Here is a 15,231-nt window from a genome sequence, read left to right on the forward strand (position 1 = left end):
CGAGGTCTCCGCTCAGCAACCAGTTCAAGCCGGGATAGGAGCAGCAATGCCGTGCGCTAGGTTTTGCGTCTTGATGCTCTGATCTTGCTGCCAAACAGGGGTTTATAAAGCACAGGCCTCTGGAGATTTCTCATACTTTCTGGCTTATTCTCTTGGTGTTCATCTTAACTGAAGTCAGCTGTTCCCCTTTCTCACTTATCCAGGGTTTAGCAGTGAAGTGTTTAGCATCTGGTCTGGCTATTATTATAAAGAGAGAACATCCTGCTCTGTTGGGAGAACACCATCATTGGCAGCAAAAGGACACAGACCCTTTGCAGCCGCCAGGATTCCCAAGACTGGCCTGCATTCAGGTCTCCCACTGGCTTCCCCTCAGCAGACCCAAGAGGCACACCACGCTCGCCTTAACTGGCCAGAATTTCGTTTTACTTGCATTATTATGCCCTTTATTCAGATCTCAGACAACGAAAATGTGTAGTTAACATTCGTTTGCTACAGTATGATGAAATCAAGCAAACCAAGGACAGTAGAAGTTTGTTTTCTGTTTTTATTCCTGACCACTGTGGAAATGAAAAAGTAAACAAAGCTCATGCCTGCATCAGCGTCCGGCCTCTCTCTAAAAACAACCACCACGACCAAGGCCAGATTAAGAATGATGACACCAACAGGCAAAGGCTGCAAGTCCCACTGAACTTTATGGCGCTTACAGCTGTGCAGGGTTGCCAACCTGAATGGGGGGGCAGGTAAGCTCTGCTCCACAGAATCGATCATATGACATAGCATACCATTTGACTGCCCATCAATTTTATTGGGGGCCCAAAGGGACCTTGTTGGCTCCTATGCATCTGGTAGACATATGTAAGCTTGCACTACAAAAGTGGAGGCCACTTTTCACCTTAAAGACCTGTTATCCTCATAGAATCAGGGTAAAAGTAGTCAAAACAACAATAACTTTGTTTATGCTTTTATTAAAATCTCATGATTTTGAAACCATTTCCACCTTTTAAAGGAAATGTCCTTAAAATAGCGTTTTTTGCTTTGCCTTGTACTTTCACAAGGACGAAATTAGCTTTCTCTTTGTATTATAACCTGGTTCCATGCACATTTACAGAGAAAAAGGTCCATCAGCTGAACTATATTCCTGATTTAAGTGTTCATAAGATTGTAACCTAAGGAACTGAATGTTGCTTTAAGGGGGGAAAAGGTTGCTCCCCTCAGTTGTAGGACTGTTACTTCCCCCTTATTCCTTTTAAGCACAGAATGATTAAGAAGGATTGCCTCTCCAGTCTGATTCTAATTCCTTCCTTTTATATAAGCAAGCACCCAATATCTGGACAGCAGTTTGGGCCCTTGAAGCTTCATGAGATGTGCACCATGCATCAGGATTAGTAGGGGTTTCATGCAACTGTGGTTAAAATTTTGGCAATCCTATTTTAAAATAGTAGCTTCTATCCTTCAAAAGCAGAAGGCACTCTCAGCCAAAGCGTGGTATGACATTTCAGAGCACACTGGCTCCAGTCAGCTCCAAGTCTATTTACAAATATAAACTAGATAATTATGGAGATGTGGCAGAAGACAAAGAAGCAGGGAACAACATTAACAAAAAAGCCATTTTATTGAAAATGAGATTCAAACCTCAAAATTAATATTACAATCATGAGAGAATGCCAAACAAATTCAATTTACAGTTGCAACATACAATACAAATAATCCCTTTGAAGATAAAGTAAACCCTTCCACAATCGCTGTCTGCAGCACAAAGAAGAATGTGTTTGTACAATATGTGCATAAAAAGCAAATCTTGGGCAACAGCAATTGGAGAAAAAAATGAAAGAAATTAAAGCTTGTATTTACAGGAAATGCTACAAATATCATTTTGTTCCAGCAGAAATTCAAGACTGGTAAAACATATTTAAGTAAAAATAATGTGGAATGTTGCTTAGTGTACCTATGAAACAAAAATTACCGTAAAGATATGGTTTCTGGCTGTTCTGTTTAAAAGAATTGCAACAAAAATAAAGCAAGTAATTAAATGTAAACAGGCAAAATGTCAGGTAGAACATGCTGAAATGAAATGTATCTCAGACTTTTAAGGTATTAGAAAACTTGGTTTTCTTTTATCTTTCCTCATTACTTGTATAGGTTTAAATTATTGCTTTTGTTCATGGCTTTTCTGTGATTCCTGATCAATTACTTCACCAGGATTCAAATGGCAGGCCCCAACAAAAAGATGGAGCAGTATTCCGGTAAACTAGACAGTGCAAAAGATTCCCCTCTGGAACAAAGCGTGGGGAGGCAGAGCGGGAGAGGAGGACCAGGAAATCCATGCTCAGGGTGGCTGCCTCTGGGCAGGGCAGAAATAAATGGGGCACCTGCACCATTTCTAAGGGCTCTAAGGTGCTGGTGCCCAAGTAACTTTGGTTGCAATCCGACACACTTACACTGAAGTAACTCCAACTTCACTCAGTGGAGATTATGAGATCTAATCCCAACCCTTCGATCAGCCTCATCTAAGGAAGGAGTTTGGAATTAAATTCTTTATTTATCTTTGGTATACTCTTTGAAAAAGCTTTGCACAAGCAGTTTAATACAATGGATTCCACAAACTGGACCAGCATTTCCACTTCTGAAAGAAGTAACTCCATCCTTGAGATACTAAACACAGCCCAAAGGATCCCATGTTATGAATCGTCACACATTCCCATCCTGAATCACAAGAGAATGCAATTTGCAGGAGGGGTTTTGGGGGGTGGGTGGGTGAGATATTAAAATGTGTGATATACATGAATAATTGCCAGTTCAAAACAAATGCAGAGTTAGGAGCAAAGATCATTTTGAACTTATTTATTTGTTTTCTTATTTATATTGTGTCATCAAGGAATCAAGACTGAATACGAAGTTCCCTGCTGAGAGCTTAGGTCTAAAAAAAGAAAAGCATACTAAATTAAAATGTGAGAGACCACAGAGAAGGGCCTTGTGCTTATCAAAGGTGCTTGTGAATATTTTCTGCTGCCACCCCTTCAATTATAATTAATTCAGACTTGTAAAATGAACCGTTTTTTCTGTGCAGTCATAATCACAGGACATGAAATGGGCATATTTTGGGGCAAACATAACTGCACACCTGAGTGACTTGGAGTTTCAATCCCAAATGATCCAGTTTTAAAACGTGATGATACAGAAATATTACTGTAGGTACAGAACAAAGCAGGAAAATGATCTGTGCTGGATTAAATCCAGGAATATAAATCAGTATTTTAATTGTACAAGAACATCTTTCTTGCTTTCTTGCTTTTAAAATGTCTTTGGGTTGCTGCCTGCAGCCCCTGTAACAACACAAAAATATCCCTACAAAATTACTTAAGATGCATATAGTAAATCTTTAAAAAAGCCCCCTTTCAGCAATAAAAATAATGTACAAATATAGTACCTTTATTAAATATACAACAGCTTTTGCACTGGAAGTTCATTTTCTTTTCTTTTTCTGGTTTAATAAATGACAACCAGAAACCCACAAAACTTGAAATGTGTAACCAGACACTGGCTATTTTAAGTGCTGCTGAAATGAACAAACTTATCTTACAGATACAAATAAATTGACAAGGGTATGCTTCAAGCTACCACAAATAATAAATAGGATCAATAATAGCTCCCGTCTTTGAAGGAAAAGTACACATCAGGAAAGTGTCTCTAACTGACAAAAAGGGTACTTGATATATAACCTTTAGAAGGTAAGTATTATTTTTTTCTAAAGAGCAAATGATTCATACCAAATTTTCAGGAATAATCCAGGGGAATGTGGAGTCTCTCTAATGGGCTGCCTTAGCAATCAGCAGATGATGAGTCTGATACTGTCCAATTATATTACGACCTTGCATAAGTATTTCACCATTTCTTATTGTTGGGTTGGCCAAAACGTAGCCCATACTTATCATTAGTTTCAGCAGCACTGCAGTCCAAAGAAAATTATGTTTGCTGAATGCAGTTGAGGCTAAAAGCAGTGCAAATGAGAACATGGAAAAGGCTAGAGAGACAATGCATTCTGGAAAGCTGGCACTTCCTTTTAAAGGAGTCAAGCCGCAAATGGCTCTGCTTCATCCACAGTCCCACATCCTGCTTCAATTAAGCATGTGCATAAATCAGTTTCTGGAATCGAGTCTAAGGTGCCCAATGAGCTTACTGTCCTCTGAAGTTTAAATAAGAATTCTCCAAACACTTCAGAATGTGTTGGATCTCAGGCACTTGTCAAGTAGCTAATCCTGCTTCTCATTCTGGCAAAAAAAGAGTTTGGAAGTGGTGGATGGATGGATGGATGGATGAGTCCCAGGTGTAAATGGGAACATGGCCTTAAGAGGACTTTCATTATCCATATTCACGTTTGAACAATCAAATATTGATGCAAGCTGGTCCTGCTGAATTTAGATCTGCTTTGCAGTGGTTCATTTGTGCTTATTCTTTTGTAACCTGATGGTTAAAATATCAATTGATATACAGTATATGCATCATAACTAGTATTTGATACTAGATAAGACCCATAAGATTGGTCATTCATTTTGCTGGCATTTCATTTGGGATTTTATCCAGAATGCGTTGCCTGGGATCTAAGCATGGAGCACAGGAGTAAGACATCTGGCAGCAGCCCTCACAAAACAACCCCCAGCCTTGGGGAGGGGCTGCAGCAGGGAGAGTGGAGACAAAGATCTTGCACATGAGAGCACCACACACGGCGCATAGGACTTTGGTCCCCACCCATTCAATTTTGAGAAACTTCAATTAGAAAAATGTATCCAAAATGCTTTTCACTCATTCTGCTTCTCTTTCCAGTTCATTTCTGACAGATTAAAAAGGCAAAAGGCAACCAAATAACCAATAACATTTAAAACAGTATTTCCTTCATAAATTAAAACAATGTCCTATATCAAAGTTTCTTTGAGATGGAAGCATTTTTTTTATATATAAAAAATCACATTGCAGCTGGTTTATATTGGAACTGCCTTTCAGAGTTCAGGCATAGCCTTGAGATTTTGTACCGCTAAAAGTCTGTCAGTATTTTTTAAAAAACAAACATTTTTAGAGACCTAAGTCATCATATCATTACATTAAGAAAACTTTAAAGGGATCAAATATCATTAAATAATTATAAATATTTCTTTAAAATTATATGACAATTCATTTTTTTGCAAATAACCTCAATTTTTACATATTTATAACTTAATAAAATAAAACAAGATAGCCAGACACACATACTACCTAAACTGTTTTGGTTTGAGTAAGATATATTTCCATTATCTTTTGCTTCTTGCATAAGAAATTAGATTTCATTTTATTTTAGGGGGTCTCCCCCAATATATATATATTTTGGTTAACTGATCTAAGGCCAAAAAAAAAAGCACACAAATGAATAGCACAAAGTAAACAAGGCTGCCTTGGTACTTTGTCGGCTGCTCTTTCAGTACAAAATAAGCCGTGCATCTTAAGAGTTCTTTCATCTGCTGCAAGGCTTTGATAATACGGTTGAAGAGCTACTGTAATCAGAAGATATTTTGGTATAAATAGGAGCACAAACACAAGTAGTGATAAGCACTGTGCATGCATAGAGGCCCTGCATATTGTATGGTTGCAACTGTACCTGAATTGTTTTTGTTTGCTCCAAAAAAGAAAAAAGCACGGGCTTTGTCTTGAAAATTGGCAGGAGTCCATTTCTTCCCTCTTGGCAAAATAACTCACTAATTATTATTTTTTTTAAATGTTTTACAAGAGTCTAGACATGGGCATCTTTCTGCACTGGAGTCAATATTTTTTAATATATAAAACTCAGACAAATGTTTCCAAGAGGACAGTAAAATGTGCTTTGATCTACATTGATTGGAACTATGATGCTGGAAGGTCATTCTAACGTTGTATGCATGTACTAAGCTGTTATAACATCCCAGCTACACAGTTGTACATATCAAGAGAATCTATTCAAAGGAAAAGGAAAAAAACAGGCACTTTATAATTAGCTGACTTTCTTTCTTTCTTTCTTTTTGGCTCACTGACTTTAGGCCGTGCAATAAACTTTCAGTATGGCCTCCAAACGGATTCATCCATTCTGCCGCTAGAATTCAAGACTGTTGGGGAACTGCTGTGGCTTCCATCAGCCTCCACACCCTCATTCTGGTTAGGCAAGTTAGGGTTTAAGAGTGCGCTGCCGCCGTTGGAGGTGGTACAGGGAGGCAGCATTCTGGAGGGGGAGCGATCTCCTCCTGGCACCATGGGGAACTGGTATGATCCTGACGATGTGCCGTAGTAGAGATAGGGAGTGCTGCTGGTCTGGAATGGTCCACTTTGGTTTTGGGAGGAGCCTGGGTAAGGTGGTGGCAAGTAGGTGTGGTAATGAGTTGTGGATGACATACCCAATGACATGCCTGAGGTGACTGGCGGCGCATAAGTGAAGGTGCCTGGATAGTGCATTCGCGGGTTGGAGAAGCGGCTCTCAGTGAGGGATGAAAGGCTGGCAAACTGCCTGGGATCTGAAAATGGGCCCAGCTCGGAAGCACCTAAAAAATTATAACAAGACATGGGGGAAAGAAGGCTGTAAATATCCAATTTCTTTTTTTTCCCTCTGAAAAGTGATGATATAACTTTTTTAAAAGAAAGAAAGAAAGAAACCCATTTCTATTCTTGTTCCCCACAAGAATAGCAAATCATTCTATAGAAACACTACAAGGAACACTTAGTGCCTTTTATTTCCAATCTGTGGTCATGCATGAGAGTCCACTGTGACCAAATAGAGGTGCTCTCCATGGACAGATTTTTAATATTTCCTTCCAAATGAATCCACTACACTTCTGGTCAAAATCCACACAAACCTCAACAGGCATCCATGAGAAATCTTGCAAATACTGAGTTGGTACCTACCGCTGCCCGTGGCACTCCCAGCCTTCCCCTGCTATAGACCTGGACTGCCCCAAAGTATTTTTATAAACAGACTGTGGTGTACAAGTCCATGTCATCCTCATATCTTAGCATTTATTATAGAGGGTAAACACAGTTTTGTGTGATGGAAACTGAGCATGAGTAAAGTAATTTTGGGCTCCTTTGAAATGGAAGGTTAAGTGCAATGGATATGGATTCTAGTTAGGAAACTGTCAGCGGCCGTTAACAGGCCGTTAACAGGGTTAAAATTTGGTGAAAAACCACCATGGGTCATTTTATGTGATACAATGTACTGAAATAATATGCAGATGTGATGTTTCTCATCCCTTAACCATAGCTAAAGGGTCAGAAAAGAGTCACGAGTGTGTGTTCTTTCCATGTTCATGCAGATTTTCTCCTTTATTGTAGTTTGCTATTATGTGTGCCATCAACATTAACTATGGTTAACAGCAACCAGGTTGCGGTAATCTAGCATTTTAAACCAAGGTTCGACTCTCGTTATGAAGTGAGGAGCACCTTGGTTTAGTCATAGTCAACAAGGTAATGAACTGTGCTTAAGAGGGTGAAGGCTGGAAAGCCATCCAGGAGGGAGAATGTAGCGAGAAGGAACATAAGATCATTGGGCCTCACACAGTGGAGGGGTAGAGTTTTATTTCTGTACTAGCCCACCATAGGAGAAAAACAAGGCCGAAAGGGCAACAGGGCAAGTGTTTCATGAAAAACTATCAATATAGGTAAATTGTGTAGAAAGTCACTGGCTAGTACCAATATCAAGAAGCTAGAAGAAGATTAAGAGAAAAATAAATTCAAATAGGCTATCTTTAAACTCTTGGTAAAAAAAAAAGTATTTTTCAGGATACTTCAGGGTTATTTCCCCACCATCAAAATAAAAAGGCAATGCAATATGTCTGATCGACCATCTCAGACACAAGTGTCCAACTTTGCAGCTAGGAAGGTGGAACTTTCAATTAGTCAAAGAAGACAATGTCAATAATTCTTGGCTTCATGGAATAATTTACTGTGGTCAAACAAGAAGCAGTCATTCAGTCAATCATTTTATCGGTTAACTGACTGCTATCCCAACTGTGGTAGGTTTCTCACTCAGCAAAATCTGGGGTATCCAAAACTAGTGCCATCGAGGGAAAAGCGTTTTCAAGGTTCACTCCTTGTCTGCCACTGTGGTGGAAGCTGGAACATTTGAATGGCTTGTTAGGTAGAGCTGTCATGGGGTGTTATGTAGTGAGGACAGGCTAGGCTAGCAGACTAATCTAGTGGCTGCCCAGTCTAAATTCTTGCCTGGTCCTTAAACCTGGAGGCAGGAACACAGAGGATCAGACCGTATAGAAGTGGTTTTCTTCAGGGGATGGGGGAAATGGGTATTGAGGGTTAATCAATTACAGGGGCATTCAAGTGAGGAATGCAGATGGGGAAATGGAAACCCATATAGTGAGAATCAGTTTGGTAGAATCTGGATAGAAAATTACACTGGTTTGAGATCTGGGAGGATAAATTGAGGATAAATTAATGTAAGGGGAATGGATTAGGGTTTGAGGCTCGAATCTCAGCTCTGCACCATGCTTGCTTCTTGCCTTGTGTGGGTCATTTGTCATTCTGCCTCACTCGTTTTCTTTCTTCAAAATGCATGTTGCGGCAGCAAATGTGTGGTCAAATTAAGGGTTTTTGTGTTTGTGGCTTTGATTCCACTTCTTTCTTGCACCTGTATACATGTAATTCAACATCCTACTACCAAGAGGGGCCAAAAGAGTGTGACAAGCAGGACAAAAGGGCAACAGCCCTGTCCGTTTGCAGATTCTGGTGTTCAGAAATATGGTACATCCTCTGAAAGACGGAAGTTCCAATCTGATTGAAGGGGTTTAGAAGGGATGGTTGGACAGGCAAGGAAGAGTTTTAGGTGGGTAGAGGCAAGGGAAAGGAAAATAAGAGCGGCATAGCAGAGTACTGCCCACTTTTTGAAGATTTGAGCCATCTTTGCTACCTGGCTACTTGCAATGTGGGAGAAACATCTAGTTTAATGCAGAAAACAGCAAGCAGTTCACCTCAGCAAACAGCAAACAGTCACCAAAACCTGAGGGTTTTGTGACTGTTCTTCCCAACGGCCTTGCTTCACAGTGGCATGAGATCATTACCAAGAGATATTGCCCTGAGAGTGGCAGCAGAGGACACATAGAGAACTATATCGTGGGACAATAATTAAATATAAATAGTAATAAATAAATAATACTCTGATGCCTGCTGAAATAACTTTGCCATCAGACTTTAAATGCCAATCCAAATGTAAAACCTACACTGCTTTCAATGTGTAATGATATCTCTCCATATTCTCTTTCACATCACCAGGATCCACCTGAGACAGGAAAGGAGAGTCTCAAATGCTGATCCCAGTGACACACATGAAAAGTGTCCCGCCTCCTTTGACTTCTAAGCTACTGTAGGTGGTTTGCTGCTGCTTGGTTCTATAACGTCCTGGACATTCTGGTTTGGCCCAGCAAATACTTTAAGGCACTTAACCTTTTAGCAGACAAGAAGTAGGACTTCAACAGGCAAAATGGAAAATATACGTAGTTGTGTCATTAGCTACAGTGCATTTAGGCATAAGAAAATGGGCATCATCCAGTCTGAATCTGAAAATGCAGAGCCTGACCATGACTTGAAACAACTTGTTCTGAAATTGATGTAAGATTCTAGGTTTTTCCTCCTTGTAGCTGGTCCTAATCTCTCCTCTATCCCTTCTGTGGCAAACCCTCTCTGGGAAGGGACTTTCCCCTTCATCTCTGCCAGAGGCAATACCACCCAGAAGCAAAGTTGTTATTTTAGAAGCAAAGCACATTGCTTCCTCCTTCATGCTATGAAAAGGAAGTAATATTTATTGGGAAATTTAAAGTTAGTGAAAAGATTAATAGTGATCCATTTCTGCTTACATTACTGTTAAATTAATAAGGTAAGCAGAACAAGAATCACAATTTTCTCTTTTCTGCGTCTGTTGAAATTATGCTGTAACTATAGCTCATAGGTAGAGCATATGTTTGCATGAAGGAGGAGTCTATATAAGTTAGAAAGCAAAACACGGAGGCAGCATTATAAGGCTTACTGGAGGAAGATATGAAGAAGCTGCTGTTGCAGAAGACACGTAACCCAGTTGCTAAGCCATCAGGATAAGGAATGCTGGCCACCCCCACCTGGGACTCAGAAGGGAACTGGGCTATATTTGTTTAAGTACTTTTATCCAGCTCCACATTATTTTATTCACTCCCCAAGTGTGCTGTCTTTATAGCATAAAACACAGTTGGCTAGCTTTGGTATGGTAAAAAGGTAAAGGACCCCTGGACTGTTAATTCCAGCCGATTTTGACTATGGGGTGCAGTGCTCATCTCTGCTTTCAGGCTGAGGGAGCCGACGTTTGTCCACAGCTAGCTTTCCGGGTCATGTGGCCAGCAGGACTAAACCACTTCTGGAGCAATGGAACACCATGACAGAAGCCCGAGTGCACAGAAATCCCATTTACCTTCCTGCCGCAGTGGTACCTATTTATCTACTTGCACTGGTAAGTTGACAGGAGCTGGGACAAAGCAATAGGAGCTCACCTCATTGCACGGATTCAAAATGCTGACCTTGCAATCAGCAAGCCCAAGGGGCTTGGTGGTTTCGACCACAGTGTCACCTGCATCCCAGCAGGTATATTTTACTTGGAAGCAACTCATTTGAAATAACTGGGCTTCCTTTCTACTGAGAAAATACAGTATTTTGCAATGCCCCCCCACCTCAGTTTTCCATATCCACCAAGCAGCCAGTACTAGTCTGCATTTAATCACTGAGCTGGTGAGCAATTAGTGAGAAAAAACTGAGGCTGCAATCCAGTGCACACCTACCTGAGTCTAAGCCTCACTGAACTTAATAGGGCTGGGAGGCTGCAGAAAGCATTATGGTCTGCTTTCATTTGTAAAGCCATTTGTTTACACAAATACTTACTTATTTTTGCCATGTTGGCCCATAATTTTCAGTTGATTCCCAACAGTAATATGCTATGTACAGATTAACTCCAGAGAATAACACACAGAGGTCACCCTTTAAGGAGATCACAAGACAATCTTAAAACTTTCAACCACTATAGCCAAGATTTGTCTTATTTTTTGTTAACGGGATAAATAAGCCCTCACACCTTTTCTTGATGGTTTCTTATACCAGGTTTTGCCCATGTAATAATGATAAAAGTTAATCTTTTGCAGTTTCTCTGACATTCTGAAAAAAATGGTACATTATTAATTGGTTGGGGAGGGAGCTGATTTGTTTTAGGTGCACTGTAAGTCTTTAAGACCTAGACACTCAAGAGGAAAGAAAAGCAGGAGGTGAACTCAAAAAACCTAGATAAATGAGAAAGGCAGTTTCTCAGAACTGTGTGTGTTACACCTGTGGGCAAACTCGCACAAAAACAGCCTAATGAGGAGTTGCCATGAATGTTGAAAATCATTTGAAAAAGCTAAAAAACTGGGTGAGAAAATAAAATGGAGTAACCTAGAAAAGGAGAGAGCATGAGACCCTGAACAGCAGCAGCCCTTTTAGATTGCGAGGGCACGCTGCAATATTTTGTTGCAGTTCCCACTTTTGTGAAATTACTGAGAGTTACTCCAGAGCTGACTGCCGAGCCACGTTTACCCTCAACCAGTAGCAAAACACTCTGGGACAGGACAGGGGAAGGAGAGAGAAAACATTCCAGCCTCTGAAGTGGTAGGACTTTAAACTTGCATCACCAAACTGTTCTTGTTCAGCTTATGCCCATCAGTGTAATACTTCAGGACCAGGGAAAGAAATATAATAGGCATCGGTAATATGATTCCAGACTTCTGATGAGCTTGAAGATCCATTTTTATTTTAATCTCAATATGGAGACCACCCCAGAGACCTTAGGTGCATAACATGTTTTTGGTACAAAAAAGTAGTGAAGGATAACCTAATTTTACTAGAACTCAACAACATACGTTATCTTATTGGGTATTCACCACTTATGTGTGTAAATTTATATGGTATTGGAAGCAAAATAAAAAAGTGTTTGATTATTTAATTTCTAAAAAAGTAAAGGCCCCCTGGACGGTTAAGTCCAGTCAAAGCAGACTATGGGGTTCATCTCGCTTTCAGGCCGGGGGAGCCAGCGTTTGTCCACAGATGGCTTTCTGGGTCATGTGGCCAGCAGGACTAAACCGCTTCTAGTGCAACGGGACACCATGACAGAAACCAGAGCACAAGGAAATAATGTTTACCTTCCTGTTTATCCTACCTGTTTATCTACTTGCACTGGTGTGCTTTCAAACTACTAGGTTGGCAGGAGCTGGGACAGAGCAACGGGAGCTCATTCCATCATGCGGATTTGAACCGCCGGCCTTCTGACAGGCAAGCCCAAGAGGCTCAGTGGTTTAGACCACAGCGCCACCTCTCCCTAAGTACATGTACCCTGCCTTGGGCCAGTAAGCGGAGGAAATAGTCCCACCACAGTAAATTTGGCAAGCCCAATTTAATTTCTGTACTGCTTACTATATTAAAGATATCTCTAAGCAGTATACAAAAAAACTGAAGCCACAACAGACAACTTACAGAAATATTACAAAAATATAGTCACATATAGAAATGTTACACTAAAACAAAGTTACCACTATATATAAATCAAGGCCCATTCATTTCCCTTCCGACACACCTTCCCTCTCAGCCTCCCAGGGTCCAAATAAAATCTCAGCTCAGCCACAAAAGTCTCACAGCGGAAAGAGATCCTGGAAAAGGCAGACGCCATCCTTGCCTCTCCCTCTAGACCTGCTTTCTACATATAGGCCCAGGTGGATGGTCCTTCCCCCGGCTGCATCCCATTCAGCCCCCCTTGTCACTCCCAGCTCCAGGTGCGCAGGGGCTCCAGAGGATGAGGAGAGGGTCTCCCTCCACTCACAGCACTTTCTTCCCCCTCAGCCCTCTCCTCCTCCTCCTCCTCCTCCAGCTGCTCTCAGCTATTGGTCGGGGGGGGGGGCTTTTATATTTCTACTCTTTAGACTCTGCTGGGGAAAGTACAATTACTTGCAGTGCACTGGCAATAGGATCAATTTTAGTTCAATTTTGACAGGTTTTTTTTTTCTTTTACTTTTTGTTGGGAGATATGAATACTAAGGGAAACATGCAAGAAGTTTCTTGAATAATATTTTTGTCAGAATTACATTAGGATTTAGAAGGCAGTTTGGAAACATATTTTGCCTATGAGCTTATTCCTCAGAGCTGCAGACATCTTGTACTCATGCAAAATGTTAAGAATAACGGGGAGGCTGTCCTGCCCTGGGGACTGGAAGGATACTTCATTTTATTTTAGAAGAAAACACACACAGTCCTGCCAATTTCTGCCCTGCTTTCCAGTGTTATAAATTGTACTAGTAATATTTGCCAGTGCAATCAAATACTATCCCGTCTCCACAAACTGGAGAATAAACTATTCCTTTAGAATACCATTCAAATAATACACTTCTACTCCCTCCACCCACTTCCCCCCTTTTTTTGGAAAAGAAAGAAACCTCCTTGCTGTTTAAGGGCTTTATTAAAAACTTTTAAGCAAAGGGAAGGAAGATACTCTTTGAAACTGAATCTACTGTAGGACACAAGCCAACACAAAAGGCCACCCACAGCGCATGGGGGCCATGTGACTTCTCTGTCACATCCTGAAGCCATTTCCAGCCTCTGCACGAGTTTGTACTCCCATTTAGAAGGAGCCGGGATATATTGGGAACACACATATGGAAACACTTTCCTAGAATCCGTTTCCATGAAATCCATAAGGAGCCAAGTAGCTTCAGATGTGGTGGTGTGCCTCAGATTAGCCAAAGGGTGGCAGAGGAAAGATAGAAATCCACCCTCACAGCACTTATTTCAGTTCCATTAAATACACACACGACTTGGGGCTACCAAACTACTGGAGCCATAAATAAATAAATAAATAAATAACTGCTTTTCTGTTCTAAAAAAAGCAGCATGAATATTCAGTATTCTTATCATAAATCAGGGGGACCCATTAATGTCACAACAGCTGCCTGTGGTGTTTTAATTAGCTCCCCCCTCAGCCACCCCCTCTCAGAGATCTATGGAGAAGGAATATGTGCTGCGTGGGTGTAGGTTAAGAGGCAGGAAAAAACTCTTTATTCAACATGTGTGGCCAGAATCATTTTCCAAATTGCACATTAAAATATTAATTGATGGTCATGTGAAGCTTACAAAAACTCCCTTCAGATGGTACACCTTCCTTCAGCCTGTCTGTTGCAGTTGTGACACATTAAAGCCAGAGATTGCAAACCGGATAATATCCAGCACACTGCTTTGAGATGGCAGGAAGGCATCTCTCAGTGCCATAGCCTGCTTTGGCCAGGAGACCCCAGGCTCAAACCCAAACCCCCACTTCCTTCCTTCCTTCCTTCCTTCCTTCCTTCCTTCCTTCCTTCCTTCCTTCCTTCCAGAAGCAGAGGCATAGCAGGGATTATATTTTCCCCCAGAAGGGACAGTTTCAACAATATTTTTTTAAAAAAAAACAAGAAAGAGTTAAGTTGCCTCTTTCAACTTCAGACTGCAGTCTTGGGAGAAACAAAAGGCAACCTTGGGGGAAACATCCATGGGGCTGAGCTCTACGTGCCCTATGTCCACTATGACAGGCAGTGCGCCTCTCTGGATGCCACTTGCTGGAAACTGCAGAAGAAGGGAGTAGAAGAAGGAGGCTACGACCGCACCCTGCGTCCAGGATTCCCACAAGCATCTGGCTGGCCCGTGTGAGAACAGGGAGCTGGACCAGATGGGCCTTTGTCCTGAAGCAGCAGGTGAAGGAGTCACCTGAGGTCCTAATACGACAGAGTGTATTAGTGAAGACTTCTGCCCCAGTCTTCGCCCCATCCATCCATTCGTCCTTCAGTACCTTAATATTCCACTTTTTCTTCTGCATATTATGATGTCTCCCAAATCTCATTCTGTATCAAGGTAAATGAAAGTAAATGCTTTTGGAGACAAGAGCTATGCAGAAGACTGCAAAGCTTAAATAGTAGCTCCTGTTCCTCCAACTGCAGATTTTAACATAAAAGGTGATTTGGGAGGGGGGGGGAGAGAGGTATCGTCATCCTCAGAGTTCTATACAGAAACAATAAATATACAGCTGGTATTTAGTTGTTATCTCCATCTGCAGTCCACCATCCCACCTTAATTGCACATTTGTTTCTGGTGCAGTGAATACGTGGTTGTGTGTGGAAACTGTGTTGAATACATGAGATACAAAACTTATCTTCTTCATGCCCAACA

The 15,231-nt window shown here is 41.1% G+C and overlaps 1 protein-coding gene across 10 annotated transcripts in view; it reads right to left on the minus strand.

The window, feature by feature from the left end:
• The window catches only part of RUNX2 (RUNX family transcription factor 2), a gene marked incomplete at its 5' end in the record, with an annotated part of 237,289 nt that overhangs the window by 48,493 nt on the left and 173,565 nt on the right, over positions 1 to 15,231 (minus strand). For 4 of the 10 annotated variants that reach the window (XM_083606549.1, XM_083606546.1, XM_083606545.1 and 1 more), the window contains one exon: positions 6,393 to 6,536. The exons of 4 other annotated variants lie outside the window; for them this stretch is intronic. In XM_083606549.1, the coding sequence (XP_083462675.1) occupies positions 6,393 to 6,536 (144 nt within the window). Of the gene's footprint in view, positions 1 to 1,593; positions 6,537 to 15,231 lie in introns of those variants that run through there. 2 more of the 10 variants (XM_083606543.1, XM_083606550.1) reach the window with 2 other exon arrangements.

This window comes from Podarcis filfolensis (assembly GCF_964270895.1).
Source record: "Podarcis filfolensis genome assembly, chromosome: 3".
Taxonomy (NCBI): Eukaryota; Metazoa; Chordata; class Lepidosauria; order Squamata; family Lacertidae; genus Podarcis; species Podarcis filfolensis.